Here is a 21,948-nt window from a genome sequence, read left to right as displayed (position 1 = left end):
TGTCCACTGACTATTGGAATCCAATAATTTCTTGGCTCTTCTAATAGTGAAATCTTTAGTTTCATTATTTGTTTCCTTATTTGTAAAAGTGAAAAAGCAAACTTTACATGGAATAAGTTTCATAGGACAAAATGGAATGAAAGTTAAGAATATTGAATGATCTGATCCTTGACATAAATGCTATCCTAGCAACCCATAACCAATCTCTAAGGCCACAAGTAAAAAAGCCTCAACTATACAAGATAGTTTGGTGTCACTCTAATCAGAATTATATCTTAAAGTAATCATAACCATATCTTCTTTGCTCCTGCTATGAATCCAAAATGTGTCTCTTAACACTTCAGAGACATATATCCTCAAAATACAAGCCAATTCAAGATCTGACTAAAAAAAATAACTCAGCTTAATTCTTCTCTTTATTAAATTCTAATTTCAAAGTAAGTTTGAGCTTTTCCCAGTTAGGCAAGGTTATGTTTTTTTTTTCCCTCCCAAGTCTTATGATATAAGAACAGATAGCTAAATTTGGGCTAAGTCTAAAAGTCTTTCTCTATTAGACAGTCTGGCCTCCATGCTTAACTGTCACTTAAATAATGTAATGTCTTCTAGGTCCCAGAAATAAAGATTTTGCAGTGATCCTGGGCATTCAGAACATTAATTTCTACTAAGACATCAATAAAGAAAAGAGATGCTCAAAATGTCAACTACCAATAAGACTAGTATGCATCCCACCAGCTTCTTCCTCCTTGGCATTCCAGGTCTGGAAGCTGCCCACATTTGGATCTCCATCCCTTTTTGCCTGGTGTACATGATGGCTGTTCTGGGAAATAGTGCCCTTCTATTCATCATCAAATCTGACCATAGTCTACATGAGCCCATGTACCTCTTCCTTGCCATGCTCTCGGTGGCAGACTTGATTCTGACCACCACTACCCTACCCAAGATCCTCAGTCTCTTCTGGTTCAATGATAATGAAATAAGATTTGAAGCTTGTCTTATACAAATGTACTTTATTCATTCACTGTCTACCATGGAGTCTGGATTCATCTTGGCCATGGCTTTTGATCGCTATGTGGCTATCTGCAATCCCCTTAGACATTCAACTGTTCTGACTCATACAGTTATTGGAAGTTTAGGTCTTGCCATTGTATTCCGTGGAGCTATATTGCTCAGTCCTCATCCATTTTTACTGTGGTGGCTTCCCTACTGCAAGACGACTATCATCTCACACACATATTGTGAATTCATGGCCCTGATCAAGCTGGTCTGTGCCCCAACCAGGATTCAAAAAGCCTATAGCTTAATTATTGCCTTCCTTACTGGTGGTATGGACTTTATATTGATCATGTGTTCTTATGTACTCATTCTGCGTGTTGTATTTAGCTTGCCTTCTAAGGAGGCTAGGCTTAAGACCTTGGGTACTTGTGGGTCCCATGTGTGGGTAATTTTGGTTTTCTACACTCCTGCCTTCTTCTCCTTCCTTACACATAGATTTGGACAGCATATTGCTCCCCATGTCCACATTTTTGTGGCCAATATCTACCTCCTTATCCCACCTATGGTGAACCCCATCATCTATGGAATGAAAACAAAGCATATCCGAGAGAGGTTTCTCAAAATATTTTTAGTGAAAAATATCTAAGCCTGGAAATTTATAAAATTCTTTGACTGATATTTTTTGGATAAGTGATGCAGTAGCATTAGAGCAATATCAATAAAACAAGAACTCAAGATTCATTTTTGTCAGTTAAAGATTATATAAAATAAATATAAATCTGATCGAGTTGAACAATTTAAACATACTTAGATGACACTGATGATGGCAATATGGTGGCAGAAATTGTCTTGTTGAGTGACTAATATTGGAGACAAAATTCAAACACAAAAGTCACCTTTATTCTATGTTCCCTTCATGGTGGAGCATATTTTTGAGAATGCTATATGCAGACTCTTAGAGCAGTGATATAGAGATTGAAAGTCAAAAACTGAATTTGCCCCAATTGCTTGAAATTTAAGTGAGTCCTTCAAGAAAACTCCTTCCTGCTGGGTATAATGATAGATCTGTATTCCTCTGAGTGTAGTACCTCTTCTTTTTTTCCAGGAAAATGGGTATAATTCAAAGAAAGAGAATAAAATAGAGAGATGCCTGGAAATGTAGCAGTGTGTTTTGAAAACAACAACAACAGCAATATTTGATTTGTAGACAAAATCTTCAAATTTGAATTCAGGTTCTAACATCTTTTAATTGTTTTTCTATCTGATCCTCAGTTTCTTATAAACTAGATGAACAATACTATTTGTCCATGGGAAGAAAATATTTTGTATAAAATATTGCATAAGCATAAGCTTTTAGTACAGTTTTTGAAATAACAATGATGAATTTCTTTTTAAATATGATTATTATTAATGTGGTGCTGATAGCATTAGCAGGAATATTATATTTTTATTATCCTGGAAGGTTTTGGGGATTTAAAAATGAGAGGAAAATTATGAAAAAAAATATTTAACTCTACCCCCTCTTACTAAGTATATACATTGCTCCTTAGGTATTACTGTAGGATTACTTGTAAGTTGTTTGACCTCTTTGAGTCCTACTCTTCTGCTGTATAAATCTGAATTACAAAGTTGTTATTAGTTTTAAACATAACAAAAGTTATGAAAGCATTTGAGAATAAGGAGGTGCCATGAACTTCTCTGTTAGAAGTAAAGAGTTTAGTGAATCAAGCACAGAGAAATACACATCAATTACCAAAATAAATCCTTAGCTAGCACAATGTGTATTTTAAGGATAGTTGTGGTACTTCAATGAGATCCAGAACTCTGAGGTTCTGAATAATTAATCACTGATCCTACTGCAAATTTATTTGTTCTGTGGACCCCACTTGCCTGGATATAAGTTTATCAAAGATACAAAATGGAACATTAAGCAACAAAAATAAAATGGAAATATGGCTAAAAGAGAAAGAGATTTGAAGGGGTTAGATAGACCTAGCAGACAGCTCTGTTCTAGGAATCAAATGTGGAATATAGCTTGAGTCTTTCTGAGATAATAACAATGGAGGAAATATGTTGTCCTGAAACATGCAGAGACTATTGGCTCATAGCTGAATATCAGCTTTTATGTTTGTGTATGTTTTTGCCCATCAGTCAAGATCTTTAGAATGAAGAATAAACCAATATTGAATGATTTGGTGATACCACCAGACTCAGAGGTTAAAAACTTGGATTATATGGTAAATATTAATATTCAATAACTGTGTGACTCTGTGATCCTCATACTCTAACTTTATTTGACTAAGGCACTAAAAGTAATATAGTACATTATATTTTACATAGTTGTTACAATATGAATTTGTTGTAAAATATAACAAATAGATTACTTGGGAATCAGTATTATTAATATGATGTGTTCAATAACTAATAGATTACCTAAGTAGTTCCTCCCTCACATTCAGAGGAAAGAAGTTAAGTTGTTGCTTCTATTAACCTCTTCTTCTAATCACCCATTCTAGTTAGGGCAAGTCTAAGGTATGGAATAATGTGTAACATAAATTATTTTGCATATGAGTGGTTATTGTGTTCCCCTCTGAAAAGACCAAATTAATATTACCTTGAGTTTATATGTGTGTGTATGTATGTATGTATGTATGTATTTATATATATACATCCTGGGATAAATCTAGGACATTGTTTTCTTTTAGTCCTACAAATTACCTTTGTAACATCCTAAAAAATATTTCATTACTTCTTGCCTGCAGTTTTGATTCCCTAGCAAAGATTATAAGAATTATCTGAGTTCCACAGAACAATTAACATCTCTTAATTGTCAAAGAGGATATAATTAGCATTATCTGAATGACAGCCCATCTTTCTTATTATGTACAAATGAGCTCTTTTGACTCTACAAAACCTATCACTTTTTTGATATTTCTACCAAAATCCCTTCTTTGTTGCATGTCAATTAACAGTGTCCCCTCCTTTTCACTGGGGTCACTGAATGTACTGTAGTTGTCAATCTGACTTGCTTTGTTAATAGTTACAGATGTCATTCTTAATAAACTGATTTTGCTTGTACCTTGTACTTCATCCTCTCGTTAGTAAGTTTACTTCAGACATATCAAAAGACTAAGTTATGAGTTCATGTTTGTTTTAGTGTTCTTTGCCCGACAAGAAAATTTTAATTAGAGATTATATGATTATTTAGCAGACACATTGTAGAAGAACCTATCAAACCATAGCTTGTATAATAAAGCTTTTGAGATACTTTCAATGTCTGACATTCTCTAATTCTATTTTTACTATCCTCCTATTCTGAGAATGCAGTGTATGGGGATCAGTTTCTTTCAGAATACAGAGTGGTGTATAACAAATAAACACACACATACACATTTATTTGTATGTATATGTATGTGATTGTATATGTATGATATGCACACAGATTACTCAAGAGCTTACAATTTACTACATATATATAATTGTAGAAATATAAAATATATGAATAACATTATATAAAATGTATTATATGCATTTGGGGTAATTAGCTGGTGCAGTGGCTAGACTTCTTGGTGTAAAGTCAGAAAGATTCCTCTTAGTGAGTTTAAATCTAATTTTAATATTTACTAGTATATGACCCATTCTGTTTGCCTCAGTTCTTCATTTGTAAAAGAACATAGAGAAGGAATTAGCAAACCACTTCAGTATCTTTACCAAGAAACATAAATGAAGTGTTGGAGGTAACTATAAATGAACTGTTGGATTGTAAGATCCTTGAAAGCTAAGATGACATTTTGCTTCTTTTTTTTAGATCTAATACTTAGTGGGTAGTACATAGTAAGTATTTAATAAGTGTTTATTGCTTGCTTGCTTAACCTATATACTATACATATATGTGTGTATCTTTTTAATTCTTCATAATTAAAATAAATTTACCACAGTGAATCTTGACAGTACATTTGACAAGGAGTCATTTCCCACCCACCTCTAAGTCTACAATTGATTTTAGTCCATCATTTTTATTAAGATATAAATTAAGCAATTATTCAAGCCAATGATACATGTTTATCATCATCTCTTGGATAAATTTATGATTTTTCACATGTTTTTGCATACAATTTTGCTATTCACTTTCATTTTGAATGAAATCATCCCTTTTACTTTCACACTTATGATTTCTACTTTTATTTTTCCCCCACCCCATTTTCTTCTGTTTATAGTTTTCCTTTTTATCCTGTTGCTTCTCAATACACTATTTTGCTTCTAAGCACTGCCTATCTTACTCTGTTCTCTTTTTTTATCACTCTCCCATTTTCTATTACCTGTTTCTCTTATTTCACTATTGGTTGTTATATTTCTATACAAAACTGAGTGTAAACATATGTTCTTCCCTCTTTGAACCAATTAAGATATCAGTGAGTTTCAAGCATTTCGTGCCACTCTCCCATTTTTTTCCTGCATTATAAAAGTTCTTCCTTGCATATCTCTTTTAGGTGAGAAAAATGTCCCCATTCTGTACCTTCTTTTCCCTTTCTCTCATCATATGATCATCATATTTTTGAAGATCATTCCAACAAAATTAACTTATATCCATGCTCTATGTCTATATAAACTTCTTTTAACTGTCTTAATAATAGATACATGTATCATCTTACCAATGAAATGTAAAATGAGTTTGACTCATGATTACTCTTTGTCTGTTTTTTTTTCTGTTTCTCTTCAGTTATATTTGAATGCCAAATTTTCAATTCAGGTTTTTCTTTTTTTTTCCCCACGAGGAATGTATGAAATTCATTTATTTCATTAAATATACATTTTCCCCATCCACTGAAGAATAATATATCAGTTTTTCTGATAGATTATTCTTGGTTGTAATGCTAACTTCTTTATCTACCAGATTATCACACACATTGCAGTCCTTTAAGATAGATGGAAGCTGCTAAATCTTGTATGAGCCTTACTGCTCACCATAATATTTAAATTGTCTCTTTCTGGCTGCTTGAAATATATATATATATAGATAGATAGATAGATAGATATATATATATATAAAATTATTAATATATGTGTGTGTTCTAAAATTTGTTGATAGCATGTCTGAAGGATTTTATTTTAGGATCTCTTTCAGGAAATGATCAATGGATTCTTGAAATTTCTATTTTACCCTCTGAATCTAAAATATTCTGAAATTTTCCTTGACAATTTCCTTAAAGCTGATAGCTAGGCTCTTTCTTTGCTCATGGCTTCCTGCTAGTCTAGTATTTCCTAAATTATCTGTCCTTGATTTATTTCCCATGTCAGTTGAATTCTGATGAGCTATTTCACATTTTCTTCTCTTTTTTTAAACTATGTTTTATTGTTTTTGAGATATCATAAAGTCATTTATTTTCCACTTGTTCAGTTGTAATTTTTAAAGAATTATTTTCTTCAGTAAGCTTTTGAACCTCCTTTTGCATTTGGCCTACAATGTTTTTTTAAGAATTTTTTTCTTCAGTGAATTTTTGTGGCTCTTTTAACATTCAACCAATTTTGGGTTTTAAAATGTCCTTTTCTTTAACATTTTATGCCTCTTTTTACCAAGGTATTAATTCTCTTTTGATGATTTTCTTGTGTCACATCACTTGTTTTCCATTTTTTTCCTTTACCACTCTTATCTGTTTTAAACTTTTCTAAGAATTCTTGTTGGGCTTGATTCCAGTTAGCATTTTCTTTGAGGCTTTGGTTGAAACTGTTCTCACTTTTCAAAATAAAAAAGTGAGTTTGGAAATGTTCTCACTTCCAAAAGTGAGAAGACTTCTTCTGAGTCTTAGCCTTTCCTACCATTATGGTAGTTTATTATGCCCAAGCTTTTTTGCATGTAAATTTCTCATCTTTCAGTCTGTTTCTTGATTTGAAAATTTATGTTAAATTTGGGCTATACTTATCCAGGAAATACTGTCAAGCTTCATAATTTTTTGTGTTGCTATTTTTAAGGCTTGTTCTAGAGGTCTGAAAATTTTGGTAATTGTAAGGCGGTGTGATACTGGAAGAGTTTGGCCATTGTTCTCATTTGCACTCCCATCTTTACCTAGGAAAGTTCCCTGTCCCCTGCACCTGTACGTGCTAGCATTCTATTTGTCTTGGAACTACTATCAGGGACTTCTTCCCTTGCAACCAACTTTCAGTGCTCCTTTCTTTACTTGAATTACTATCTAGAACTGCACAGTAGCAATAGAATGTCCAAGAGTACCAGCTGTATTCAGTGCCAGCAAAATGTCACCAATTGTTAGGATTACTAGGTGAGAACTCAGGTTGTCTGGACAGTGACAAGGTGAGAATTCAGGTTGTCTGGACAATTACAAGGTGAGAACTCAGGTTGACTTGATAGAAGGAGCAAGCTCATTGGCTGAAGTGGTTCTTCCCAGAAGCCCTTGCATTATCCCACGCCCATTCTCTGGGAGGATAAAAGAGGACTGCACTCCAGAAATAGAAGAAGTCTCTGCATTACATCTGGCTTGATGGGGCTCTCTGCAGGAAGGGAAGTCACTTCTCTGGACAAGAGTTAACGGCAACTGCCTGGAGACAACGGTTCACTACAAGAAGAAGAATCTGTCTGAGAGATTTGAGTAGACACAGCAGATCTCTTCCCAGAGAGCGATCTGGCAGCTTCTGGAGACGACAGCTCGCTACAACCAATAATCTCTTTCTAGCCAGTTGTCTGACCCTTTATCATTTCTATTCTGAAAACTCCCAAAACTGTTGTGACTTTGGCCATTGTTCCTCTATTCAGTGTCACAAACTTCTGCCAATCTTCTAAGTTTTCTTAGATAGGAAAAAAAGAGTCACTCTGATGTTTTGTTTGCTCTGCCATTCCAAAATTTAGCTTGAAGTGTTATTTTACAATTATTTGAGGGAAACATGAAAATTTAGCTAAATTTAGCTTTATTTTCTTCCCATCCACATCACAGCATATTCTTGTCAATCAATCAAATTTACTATGTGTCAGAAAATGTGATGAGCCCTGGAAATTTAGAGAAAATTAATGACAGTTCTTTCCTTCAAAGAGCTCTCATTTAAAAGAGGGAGACAAACATACAAACAACTAAATACATAAAAAATTCATGCAAGGTAAATTTTTTTTAATTTTTATACCTTTTTATTTAGAAGATATATGCATGGGTTATTTTTCAGCATTGACAATTGCAAAACCTTTTGTTCCAACTTTTCCCCTCCTTCCCCCCACCCCTCTCCCAGATGGCAGGTTGACCAATACATGTTAAATATGTTAAAGTGTAAGTTAAATACAATATATGTATACATGTCCATACAGCTATTTTGCTGTACAAAAAGAATCGGACTTGAAATAGTGTACAATTAGCCTGTGAAGGAAATAAAAAATGCAGGCAGACAAAAATAGAGAAAATGGGAATTCTATGTAGTGGTTCATCTCCCAGAGTTCTTTCACTGGGTGTAGCTGGTTCAATTCATTGCTGCTCTATTGGAACTGATTTGGTTCATCTCCTTATTGAAGAGACTCACGTCCATCAAAATTGATCATCATATAGTATTGTTGTTAAAGTATATAATGATCTCCTGGTCCTGCTCATTTCACTCAGCATCAGTTCATGCAAGTCTCTCCAGGCCTTTCTGAAATCATCCTGCTGGTCATTTCTTACAGAACAATAATATTCCATATTTGATTAGTGATTGATTAGTGAAACCATATACATATGCATATATACATATATGGAGAGAGAGAGAGAGAAAGAGACAGAGACAGAGTGAGAGAGAGAGAGGGAGGGACAGAGAGCAAAAGAGAGAGACAGACAGAGAGAGAACATAAATTTCTTTTATATATACATATACATATGTATATATAAACATATATATAAACATCTATACATATACATATATATAGAACTGAGTTAAATTTACAAAAAAATGATCCATGCCCAATTGATAAATGATCAAATGATAACAGTCTCCAAAAAAAACCCAAAATTTTGTTTATTATCATGTGAAGAAAATTTTAATTACTGTTGATTAGAGAAATACAAATTAAAACAACTCTAAGGTATCACCTTGTACTTATCAGAAATAACAAATGCTATAGGAAAGGAGGGAAAACAGGTATACTAACAAAGTTTTGGTAGAATTCCAAACTGGTCCATCATTTTAAAGAACAATTTGGAAATAATCTAAAGGGCCCAGATATGCCACAAGTAGGTCTGTAATTGAAAGACATCAAGGAAAAGAACCTATATGTTCAAATACATTTATAGAAGCTCTCTTTATGGTTTCAAAAATTTGAAAATTGAGGGTATGCCCATCATTGAAAAATGACTGAACAAATTGTGATGCATGATTTTTATGGGGTACCAATTTGCTGAAATAAAAGATTAAGGGGATGATTTCAGGGGAAAAAATTTACAACACTTTAAGGAACTGGTGCAAAGTAAAATAAGCAGAATCAGCAGAAATTGTACACAGTGACAGCATTATTATAATAATGGTCAACTTTGAAAGATTTGACAAAGTTTTTCAATACTCTATAATCAATGCAGTGATACAAGAAAATTCCAAGACTCATGATAAAAAGTGCTATCCACCTTCAGAGAAACAATTGATTAACTATAAGTTCAAATTGTAGTTTAGTTTTCTTTCATTATTTTTCTTGCTTTTTTGCAATATAGCTAATATAGAAATATGTTTTCATGATTTCACATGTATCTTTGGTATTATATTGCTCGCCTTGCTTATGGAGAGAGAGTTAGAGGGAAATAGAGAATTTGAAATTCAAAATTTTAAAAAAGAACTTAAATAATAAAAAAAATCAACTGTAAAAGAACAGTATAGAAAAAAAGAGAAAAGGAGCAAAAATCAGCAGAAGGAATTAGAAAAAATTACTTTATAGTCTGAAAAAGAAAAAAAATCAGGTCAAAAGACTTCTTAATAATGCATGATATGTGAAAGTGTAAAGTACTGGGTAAAGTTATCTGCTCTCCAACACAATCCTACTACCCAATGATATTAGATTATGATAGCATCTTGTTAATCACATTGCAAAGAGTTCTCTTCCTAATAAAAGCTTTTATAATTTTGGGAAGTATTATGTTATTCTTTTTAAGCTTTCTTTTATCCAAAATAGTATCTCTGTAACTTTTTTAGTTAATTCTCAGATTCCATTTCTCTCACTATTCTAGTCAATTCCACTTAGTCATCTTCTTTTATATACCTACCTCAGTTTCATACAGGGTCTCTTCACCCCCCCTGAATAATTGTCCCATTATTATTCCAAATTTTTTTACTTCTAAAGTTGACTTTTGAATTTAAGTGACATACTTATAATCATGCCTATAAAAGAAGTGTTTAACAAAAATGAACATAAAACAATAAATTAATAAAACTAAGAGTGATTTCTGTGAAAAAGCTTATAAAAATACAAGACACCCTACTATTAGTAAAGAAAACACTAGAAAACATAAGAACAAATGGAGTTTTTCTTAAAATGATAAATAGTATCTAAAATGAAGAACAAAGGTTCTATGTTATGAGAGAAATTAGAGAAGTTTGCAGTTCTAATTCTATGATTTATTTCTTGAAGAACATCTTTAACACTTTCTCCCAGATCTGCCTCGTTCTAACCCCATAGATAATAGGGTTGAGCATGGGTGGAACAACAACATATAGATTGGCCAGGAGGATGTGAATATAACGAGGGACATTCCGGCCAAAACGATGAGTCATAAAAGAGAATAAGGCTGGGGTATAAAAGGCTAGTATAACACAGACGTGAGAGCCACAGGTGCTCAGAGCTTTTAGTCGAGCATCCTGAGAGGGGAGGTGAAAGACAGCTTGGAGAATCAGAATGTAGGATACAGCAATAGCTATAATGTCAAATATCAGAGTTCCAATAGCACATAGGCCATAGATCATATTGACTCTGATGCTCGTACAGGCCAGTCGAGCAATGCCCATATGTTCACAATAGGTATGAGGAATGACATGATTTCCACAGAAAGGAAGTCGAAGGATGAGGAACACAAAGGGAACTACTGTGAAGAATGACCTCAATACTACTACAATACCCATCATGGCCACCACTCTATTGGTGAGGACAGTGTTATAATGCAAAGGATTGCAGATTGCCACATAACGATCATAGGCCATGGATGACAAAACAGCTGACTCCATTGCAGTCAACATATGAACAAAAAACATCTGTGTGAGACAAGCCCCAAAGTTGATCTCTCTCAATCTAAACCAAAAGATTCCCAGCATCTTGGGAATTGTGGTTGTGGATAGCCCTTGATCAATGGTGGCCAACATGGCTAGAAAGTAAAACATGGGCTGATGAAGTGTCTTCTCGGTCTGTATAACAAATAATATAGTAATATTTCCCAATATGGCAATAAGATACACGATGCAAAAAGGGAAGCCAATCCAAATGTGGAAACTTTCCAGTCCTGGAATTCCCAATAATAGGAAAAAGGAGGGGTGGAATTGAGTGTCATTGGAATAGGGCATCTTTTTTTTTAGCTGCAGATGAAGATGGTCATTGCAAATGGGATTTCAAACATTAGAAAGATCCAAATATTATCACTTACTTGCTACAAATTCCTAGAATGATAAAGGAATAATTTAAACACATATACTATCACAGTGTCTCAGAATATGAAGGACCATCCAAAATTATGTCATCAAAACCTTACCTAAACAGAAATATGCTCAATAATATCATTAAGAAGTAATCATCTCAGCTCCAAGTAAAGTCCCAGTGGGATCACATTCCAAATTAGACCATTCCTTTTACGGAAAGGCCCAATTGTTAAGAAGCTGATATTCAAATAGAATACAAATTTTCAAATCTTGAATTTCCACCACCTCTGCCTTGTTCTGTCCATTTCAAAATTCTTCTTATGTAGGTTAGGCTTCCAGTAGTTGAAGACAGTTGTCACAATGTCCTCAACTTTTCTATTTTCAAAACAAAATATCCTGTTTCTTCAACTTACCTGAAAAATAATTCAGTTTCCTTCAACACCCCTTGAAAATTCTCCAACTTCTTAATGTCAACACAAGATCTAAGTTAAGTTGGATTCCTAAAATTGAAAATAATATTACAAATTGTGCTTGATCAAAGAAAGTATAGGAAAAATATTACTCTACTTAATTTTCATACTATATTTCTGTTAATTTAATTTAAAGTTTCATATCACCATTGATTATCATTGTCCATTAGTGACTCACAGTCAGCAGTCCAGTCCAATCTATATTCCCATAATAAAAATGAGTTTTTTAAAAAAATAATGATCTTATTTATGCATATCCTCCTAATCTACCTGCATAATTGATTTTAGCACATGTCAAACTTTGTTTTTTAATATTTAATTTAATTTTATTAGATTTAGCTTGCCACTCTACCATTTTAGACTCTTTTTAAAATTTGCCTGCCATTCCCCTGTGCTAACTATCCTCTTACATTGTAATCATTTCTTAATTTGATAAACCTGACAATCTTATTTCATTTAGTTCTCAGATAAAAATGTCATGCAATAAAATATCTATATAATTTCTCTGAAACACTCATAGAACTCCATATAATAGTCAATACAAGATCCTGAGTACTGAACACTTTCGATTGACTCTACTAGCATCAGAATGAAACTAATATGGTCTGCTATACCACATGACCATGATGGCCAGTGGTTTTGGTGTTTAGAGAAGAAGTGGTACTGCCTCAGCTTCCTTTTGTACCATCAGTATGAAACAGCAACCCACAAATGTTTTAGGATATAAGGGACCCAAGTGGGGGAGAATGAATACCACATGCCAAATCATACAGCTCTAGCATCTCATACATGCCACCAAATTTTTTTTTTTTGGTAAGGCAAATTAAATTATTTCAGTAAAAGCTTTTGTGATTTCATTTTATTTTCCCTGTTAAGATCAAGATCAGAAAGATCTCTAAATTTAGATATTTTGGTAAAATCACCTTTAAAGGAGGGAATTCCACTCCCCAGAGTCTCTATCCACTGTATAAATATAGCCAAAGACATAGTACAGAAGCCTAGGACAAAGAAGGAAAGATATTTTTCTCAATGCTCTGCTTAGATCACATATTGAATATTTTGTTCAATTTTTGTCACCTTATTTTGGAAATAGTGTGAAAAAATATATTTTTCCTCCAGGAAATAAAATAATTTTGAAATGACTTGTATTAGTCAAAAGAGTGTTTTTGGAGAAATTTGACCCAAGAAGACAAGAATTAGGTGATATATGAAAGCAATCTTCAAGTATGTTAAGACCTGTCATGTAAAAAAGATATTAAATTTATTGCCTCAGAGAATAGAACTAGGAGCAGTCACTGTTAAAAATACAGATTAATTTTTCTTCACTCTAAATAAGCAAAAATAATTTCCTCAGAATTTGAATTATTTAAAGGTATAATGGGGCTTTTTGATTATTAGAGATTTCTCATCACTGGAGATCTACAATAAATGGTGATCACCAGGTATGAGAGGATTAGCCAGTGAAACCAATCTTTACAATAATATGATGCATGCTTGACTGATAAAATCCCCACATTGACTTTGGAGAATGTAGGCATTCACTAGCTAATTCCTGTTTACTTTATGATAAAGGAAAAAAATCTATTCCTTTTCTAATATTTCTCTTCAAATACATAGACACAGTTATCATACACTTTATTATCCCATCTCCCTCACTTCTCTCCACCATTTTTTAACAATGTTTTAATTCTTAAATGTACATCAGGACACTGGAGTTGATGTCTTCTGAGGAACAGGAAATTTTCAATATCTTGATACCACTCAATCTCCAAGGAAGTAATTAAAATCTTACTAATAACCCTTTCTTTCCCATTCCTAAGAGAAGGAGGAGGAAGTCATCTTAAGAGAGGAGGAAGACCTGATAAAATAGAGCTGAAGTTATCATGGGTGATGATAATGAGCTGAAGTCACAAGAAGTCAGGGAAATAAAAAGAAAGAAAGAGGTATACTAATTACTGCTTTCTTTACTACTTCCACTCTTAGAATGAAAAATTTGGTAATTCAATGATAACTAAAATAATAAGGCAAGGATTGTAGTGAAATAATGATGGAGATAAATGAAAAAACACAGTCACTAAATAACTTTTTGATGCTAAAAAAAATAGTGATTATTTTTCCCTATAAGAATTCACTCTCATTTTTACCCTATAAGGAGAGAAAAGGATCTTATATATTCAATCTTCATTTTCCTGAGAGTTTTTTTTCTCACAGTTTTATAATAAATGTTTGCATAATGTGAAATTATTAAGTATCGTATCAATGATCTCTGTAGTTCCAGTACTAACAGAGTGATTTTGAAAATGGTAAAGTACATGGACAAAAATGTGAGGGAAAAAAAAAAACATAAATGAAACAATTTATTCTACCAGGGGGGCTTAACGCTAACAAAAAGAATAAGTTATTCTTTCTTTTTTGGTAATATCACCAAATATAAAAGAGAAGTACTGATCTAGGCTCATCCACAAGCTATTAAAAAGCAGAATTTGGAAGAGGAAGGTTATTTGGATGCTATTATTACTGAAGTAGCCAGCTTGAATATGTACTTTTTCCAAGTATAATTCTAAGGTCAGTTTGGAAGGACAATTCTTCATCTTCAAGGATTATGAAGGAAGATATTCATTAAAGGAAAAATCATGAATGAAAAGAAGAGTTAAAAAGAATGGCTTCTACTGGAGGCTAGAAAGATTAAGGACTTTCCTCATCCACAAAATAGCATATACCTAGAGGCAGAGCCAAGTTGGTAGAATAAAGGCACAGATTCACCCTGGTTTTTCCCCAAACTCCTCCAAATTCCTTTAAATAATTACTAAAAAATATTTTTAGAGTATCTGAGGATGCAAAAGGATGGAGGGAAATGATTTTCCAGCCAAAGATAACTTGGAAGGTCAGCAGGAAAAATCAATTCCACCAAGTTGGGAGCCCAGTGCAATTCCAATGCAGGCCACAAAAGCATGTTCTGGTCCTTCAGAAAAGCAGGAATGTGCCTTGGAGCCTCAGGATCAGCAGCCATACTTACAGTTTCAAAGCCTCTCAGCCCAAAGACACCAAAGACAATTTAGAAAGTGAGCAGGAAAGGTATGCCTCAATGAGGCTGAGAGAGTCTTGGGAAACTAACAAACTTTGAGTGGGTGGTGGTGTATACTTTCTGGAGGCCTCAGTCCACAGGATGTCTCTTTACTAGCACTTTAGTACTGTGATTTAGCACAGTAGAACGTATGGCCACGGTGGAGTGGAGGCCTTCCTCACAGTTCCAGGGCAAAAAAAAAGTGTTTGTGGTTAGGACTCTAGAAAGATATCTGAAAATAGTTGCACAAAATATCTGAATTATTGCACTCTCCACTCTGGAACCACAGTTCTACTTTAAGAAAAAGCTAAAATCCAAGTAATAGGCTAAGAAAATGAGCAAACAACAGAAAAAGATTCTGACAATGAAAGTTACTATGATGACAAGGAAGATCAAAGAAGACACTCAGAAGAAGATAGCAAAGTCAAAGTACCTACATTCAAAGCCTCTGAGGAAAAAAAGAAACCAATTTTGTGGATTTTTTTCTTGTTAAAAAGTGGATAGAAAATTGCTACCATCCCTGATATTGGTTCTCAGATCATGGTAGAGCTCAAAAAATTCTAAAAATCAAATAAGAGAGATAGAGGGAATAATAGGAAGAGAATTGAGATTGGTTCAAAATAAAATACACAATTTGATGAAAGGAATAATACCATAAAAGGTAAAATTGCCCAAATAGGAAAGGATTTACAAAAGCTCACTAAGGAAAATATTTCCTTGAAAAGTAGAATTGAGTAAATGGAAGTTAATGACTTTATCAGAAATAAAAAATAATAAAAGAAAAGCCAAAAGAATGAAGAAAATAGAAAACAATGTAAATTATCTCATTGGAAAAAAAAACAACTGGCCAGAAAATAGATCCAGGAGAGAGAATTTTAAAATTTTTTTTGGTTTACTTGAAAATGTGTTCAAAAAAAGAGGCTAGGCATCATTTTTCAAGAAATTGTAAAGTGAAACTGCCCTCATATTGTAGAGCCATAGGGGATAATAGAAACTGAAAGAATCCATCAATCACCTTCTGATAGAAATTCCAAGATAAAAACTCGTGGGATTATTATAGTCAAATTCTGGAACTCCCCAGGTTAGGGAAAAATATTGTAAATCTCCAGAAATAAGCAATTCAAATATAGTACATCCAGTCAAAATTACACAAGATTTAGCTTTTAAATGGAATAATCAGAGGGCTTGGAATACAATATTTCAGAGAGCAATGAAGGTAGGAGTACAATCAAGAATCACCTACCCAGCAAAATTGAGTATAATCATCAGAGGGAAAAGCGAATATTTAATGAATAGAAGATTTTCAAGAATTTGTTATGAAAAGATCAAAGCTGAAGAGAAAATTTGATTTTCAAATACAGAATTCAAGAGAAGTATAAGGAGATAAATAGGAAAGAGATAATTTAAGGAACTCAATAAGGTTTATCTGTTTACATTACATGAGAGGATGATACTTGTAACTCATAAGAACTTTCTCATTACTGGGGCAGTTAGAAGGAGTATGTTTAGACAGAGGGAACAGATGTGAGTTATACATTAAGGAATAATATGTAAGACAAATAAAATTAAGCAACAGAGGAATGTACTGGGAGAATTGGAAAGGGAAAAGTAAAATGGTGTAAATTATCTGCCATAAAGGAGGTAAGAAAAAGATTTTGCAGTGTAGGGGAAGAGAAACAGAGTTGGGGTAGTGAGTAAACCTTAATTTCATCAGAACTAATTCTAAAAGGAAATAAGGTGCACACTCAATAAGAATATAGAAATCTATCTTAGCATATTAAAAGAGGTGAAGTTAGTAGCAAAACACTTTTGAGAAGAGTCAGGGTAAAAGAGAGAGAATAGAATAAAAAGGGGAGAAAAAATAAAAATAATAATGGGGAAAAGAATTTTGAAGCAAGTTTCTCTGATGAAGGCCTCATTTCTTAAATATAGAGAACTGAGTCAAGTTTATGAAAAAATAAAAGCTGTTCCCCAATTGATAAACAATCAAAAGATATGAACTATGCTTAAAGGGCTATAAAACCATGCATGTCATTTGACACAACAATATCACAACTAGTTTGAATCCTAAATAGGATTTTTTTAGAAAAGGAAAAAGATCTATATGTTCAAACATTTATGGCAGCTCTTTTTTCAGGGGAAATAAGTGGAAATTGAGGGGATATCCATCACTTGGGAAATGGCTGAATACATTATGGTATGTGATTTTTATGGAATATTATTGTTCTAAGAAAAACTATTAGCAGGGTATTCTATGAAAAATCTGGAAAATACTCCATGAACCCTCCAAAAATGAATGTACTGTTTACAAAATAATAGCAATGCTGTGGGATGATTGGCCATGACTGATATTCTCAGCAACACAGTGATCCAAGATAAAGGACTTATTCTGTCCATACTCAGAGAAAGAACTGAATGCTTCTGAGTAGAGACTGAAGAATGTTCTTTTTTCTCTTTACTTCCTTTTTCTAGAGATTTTTTGGGGGGAACTATGTATTTTTCACAACATGATTTTTATGGAAATGTTTTGCACAACAGCACATTGCCTTCTTAATAGAGATGTAGATGTGGGAAAGGGAAAGGATCTAGAACTTAAACTTTTAAAAACAAGTGTAAAAAATTTACATATTATTTGGGGAAAATAAAAATATTAAAAAGAACCAGAAAAATACATAGTTCAGTTGATGAGAAAGTTTCTCAGTCTTACTGAGATTTGCAAAATCTTCACTTGAAGATATATTTCTTTTACCCATTAAAAGCCAGTAATGATCTTTATTACATTGAATTCTACCACTATTATTGGAAAACTTTATGTGGTGAATTGGAGAGAAAGCTCAGGTCACTAAGATCATATGGATGGCCCTGGGAGCAACAGAATACATTTGGGAGTAAGAGAGAAATAAGTGAGAAGAATAATGAGCTAAAAGTAAGGAACCTGGGGTTCTACACCTGACTTTGACCATTGGTAAATCCTGAGGCTTCACTTTCTGGGCTCAGTTTCCTTCTTTCTATCATAAGGGATCATAGGAATTGAGGTTGGGAAAGGGATTAGAAATCCTCTGAGTGACAATATGTTTTAGGTAATAGAGTGCTGGAATTAGAGTCAGGAAACCTGAGTTTTAATTGAAACTTCTATATTACATAGATAAGTAGTTATGAGCCACTGTTATGAGTCTCTGATAATGATCTGTTTCCTTTTTTATAAAATGAAAGTGATAAATTCTAGCACCACTTTCCTCAGAGGGTTGTTGTAAGAAAAATATTTGGAAATCATAAAGGGTAATAAGTGTGAGTTACTCTTTCAATTTAACCTTTCCATTTTACAGACATGGAAATAGAGTAATTAAGAGGCATCAAACAATCTCTCTAGTCTCTTCCTGTCTTAACATTTTATTCTATACTTTTATGGTTTTTTGAAGACATATCCACAAAAGACAGACTCTTCATCAGACAGAAAGTAGACAGAAAACAACCAATTCTATCACCGATAGGCAACTTGATGCCTGAATTACAAGGAAGGTATTGACATTTTGTCATTCTCAGGATACCCGGACTATTCTAAGAGAATTTAAGAAGGAGGGGCAGCTAGGTGGTGCAGTGGATAGAGCACCAGCCTTGAATTCAGGAGGACCGGAGTTCAAATCTAGTCTCAGACACTTAACACTTCCTAGCTGTAAGACCCTGGGCAAGTCACTTAACCCCAGCCTCAAAAAAAAAAAAAAAAGAGAATTTAAGAAGGAACTAGAAACATTTTCTCTGATATCAACTTGGTAACAATGGCATGTGAAAACAAAATCTTACTCCTTCATTTTGACTAGTCTGTCATTATGCTAAGTATAGAATTAATTAATTATTAAATATTATTTTGTTATGAAGAAATTAGCCTTTTAACAAAAAATAGCATATACCTATACAACAGATATATATATATATATATATATATATATATATATATATATATATATATATATATATATATATATATCACTAATAAGCAGAAAAGATTTGTGCTCCAGCAAAAGGACTTTTAAAGCTATGATACACAAATCAGAAATATACAAGTCATTGGTTGGCAGTAGTGTTAGAGGAGAAAATAAAGGCATAAAGACAGAAAAAAGAGATTCTATGTCTGCAGATTCTCTCTGCAGTCTGTATTTTTGATACAGATCACCTATAAAAGAAGAGAATTTTAATCTTTTTGTGCAGAAAATAAATATGATGCTCATATTTGAAATCTTTAAATTTGAAAGAGAATTTGAAGGGCATCTAATTCAATGTATCTTTCTTTATGAAGGCAAAATATTTTAGAAGACAAATATTTTAGAATATTGATTTATGGATTTGGAAGTAAAGATCCTAGATTCATATCTTGGATTCATTTTTTACTATATATGTAATTTTGGAAAAGTCATTTTTCCTCCTTTGGCAAAGCTCATCTTTTTAGAATTTGAAAGGGTTAAATTTGTGATTTCCAAGATTCTTTTCAGCTCCAAAAATATATTTGAAGCAATATATAGATAATAAACTTATTAGATCCCTTCTCTGATGTTCCTAAATCTTTTTATTTCAATCATAAAGTCATAATTATTGGGGAACTTTTCTTTATTTTGATATTTTAATGTGGTTTTCTTCATAATATCCACCTTTGTGTGGGCTATTTAACTTGGGGCCATAGAAGATTAGCCTTTTCACTCTTTCATATTTTGCTCATGAAGTTCTAAATAAAAACAAATTCAACAGAATTATCAAATTTATATTCTTATTTAATTTTCACAAAATTTTTCTGTATCCCCCTTCTGTTGTCCAAAGAAGAACTACCTTTGTCCCTGTTCTTTCCATTATGCACTCCTCAAACTATGTTCAAACTCCTATTCTTATTCTTTTCACATCTATCCTCACAACAATTTCTCCATATATAATTATCTCTACCTCTGGCTTAATACAAGCAGTTTCAAATCTAATTTTCCAATGAAGAATTGATAAAACATATTTCCCACTATTCTTTATATTATATAATTTTTTTAGATATTGATTAATTTGGTAGAACTACTTTTCCCCCTTTTTTTCAATTCTAAATTAAAAGATATAAGTTACTGGATAGGGATTGGAAATGAGGGTAATATAATATCCCAACTCAATTTATACTACAATAAAGAAGTAAGATATGTCAGTAAGGAACTCACCAAGACTGATACTAGAAAGAAATCTTGTCTTGATCATTTTGAACTTGTGAAGACTGAAACTTTATACTGCTATTGCAGAAGCTATTGCATGAGCTCTACCTTAACCTTCCCCGGGGGTTGTAGAAAAAAAAAAAAAAAAAAAAAAAAAAAGGAAAGAAAAATTCCCTTAGGGTAGTATAGTAATCAAATAGTAATCAATGCTCTGCTCCATAGGATTCCTCTGGAAACCCACCTGAGGTATACTGATATAAGACTTAATTTTGAACCAGAATCTAGACAGAAAAGCCAGATCAGAAACTGTTTACAGAAAGGGAGTTGAGAGAGCTTGTTTAATGGCTTCTCCCTCATTCACAGGTAAAATAACATTGAGAAAATAGGATAGTTGTGGACAACTATCTACATATGTTTTTAAAAAGGAACAAATAGGAGATAAGGGAAGATATTCATCCCATGAATAAATAGTTGATAAGCAGCATGGAGAGGTACCAGTCTGTTCATTTTTACCTTGCTTGAGAAAGGGCAACCTGACCCAATATGACTGAAAGACTTTCAGGCAACAAGTATTATTTCATTATAGTATTAACATAAATGGGATTCTTTGATTAATACAATTGCAGAAAATAGTTTCCTCAATATATATTTATAAATGTAAAGTAAGGTGTGAAACAATGTAGGCTAAGCAAATAGTGTCAATTCTCTAATCAAGGATATTTCAAATAAGTTACTAGTGGAAGAGGGGACTTCTGAAGATTTTGAGCTGCTCCAGATGTTCTTTTATTTATACTATATTGTTCTGACTTCCTCAAGTTCCACAAAAGTATAATCATTTAAAAAAAGATATGTCTTTAATCAAAAGATGCTGACATTAATTCAAATAGAAAAAAACTAAATGGATGAAAAATACCTAGGGTCCAGTCCACAACATACAGTTCAATTGCTAGACAGTTAAGTCTATGCTCTGAACAAATATTTGAATCAAATTAATTTAAAAATTTTGGAGGACTATGGGAAAATTTAGCACTACTCTTAATGAAAAGCAGCAAAAATATTTTTTTCTTCATAAATATTTTAGCCATTTTGTGACTGGGAATTTTGGAATAAATGAGAAACTAAACTTGTGGATTATTTAAAAGACAATGGAGAAACAAATTGTGAATGCAAGCAGGTCGCAATATATTTTCTATGATTAGTTATTTGTAAAAAGTATTATAAAGATGGTAAGTGAAGAAACATATAAGTGAGGGGAAATAGGTACATGACATTAGAGGAAAGGTTGGGGAAAATAGGTACAGAGACAGACAACTTTATTGTTACCCATGAAATATTCTTTTTTTGATATCTAGAGGAGAGGTAGAGCCAGGATGACAGAGAGCAGACATGTCTCTATGTCACTTCCTCTGAGCTTTCCTCACATTCCTCACATTTCCTCTGAACTGGTTTTGCAGTTACAAAACCCACAAATAATTGTACAACAAATTTACAGGAGAAGATACTTTGAAAGAACTTCAGAAAAGGTCTGTTTTGATGGTGCAGAGAGAGAGGTTGCCAAGCCCAGACTTCAGTGCAGGCCAGGATGGAGAGCCAGGGCGTTGCAGCATCCATGGACAGGGAATCTACTGGGAGGCTTTTAAGCTATTTGGTCCTACCTAGAAAAAATAACAAC

At 33.0% G+C, this 21,948-nt stretch overlaps 2 protein-coding genes across 2 annotated transcripts; one reads left to right on the top strand and one right to left on the bottom strand.

Moving 5' to 3' along the window:
- Positions 1 to 694: 694 nt before the first annotated feature.
- Positions 695 to 1,639, top strand: LOC141559888 (olfactory receptor 52K2-like). The gene has a single exon (XM_074297542.1). The coding sequence runs from the start codon at positions 695 to 697 to the stop codon at positions 1,637 to 1,639; it is 945 nt and encodes a 314-aa protein (XP_074153643.1).
- An 8,921-nt stretch (positions 1,640 to 10,560) lies between these two features.
- On the bottom strand, positions 10,561 to 11,502 carry LOC141559886 (olfactory receptor 52E2-like). The gene has a single exon (XM_074297541.1). The coding sequence runs from the start codon at positions 11,494 to 11,496 to the stop codon at positions 10,561 to 10,563; it is 936 nt and encodes a 311-aa protein (XP_074153642.1). The 5' UTR covers positions 11,497 to 11,502.
- Positions 11,503 to 21,948: the final 10,446 nt, after the last annotated feature.

Source organism: Sminthopsis crassicaudata, chromosome 3, assembly GCF_048593235.1.
Source record: "Sminthopsis crassicaudata isolate SCR6 chromosome 3, ASM4859323v1, whole genome shotgun sequence".
Taxonomy (NCBI): domain Eukaryota; kingdom Metazoa; phylum Chordata; class Mammalia; order Dasyuromorphia; family Dasyuridae; genus Sminthopsis; species Sminthopsis crassicaudata.
This window is presented reverse-complemented; position numbering and strand designations above follow the sequence as displayed.

Bases quoted from the DNA above. Each gene is read 5' to 3' on its own strand.
- LOC141559888 (XM_074297542.1), top strand. From the start codon at position 695: ATGTCAACTACCAATAAGACTAGTATGCATCCCACCAGCTTCTTCCTC.
- LOC141559886 (XM_074297541.1), bottom strand. From the start codon at position 11,496: ATGCCCTATTCCAATGACACTCAATTCCACCCCTCCTTTTTCCTATTA.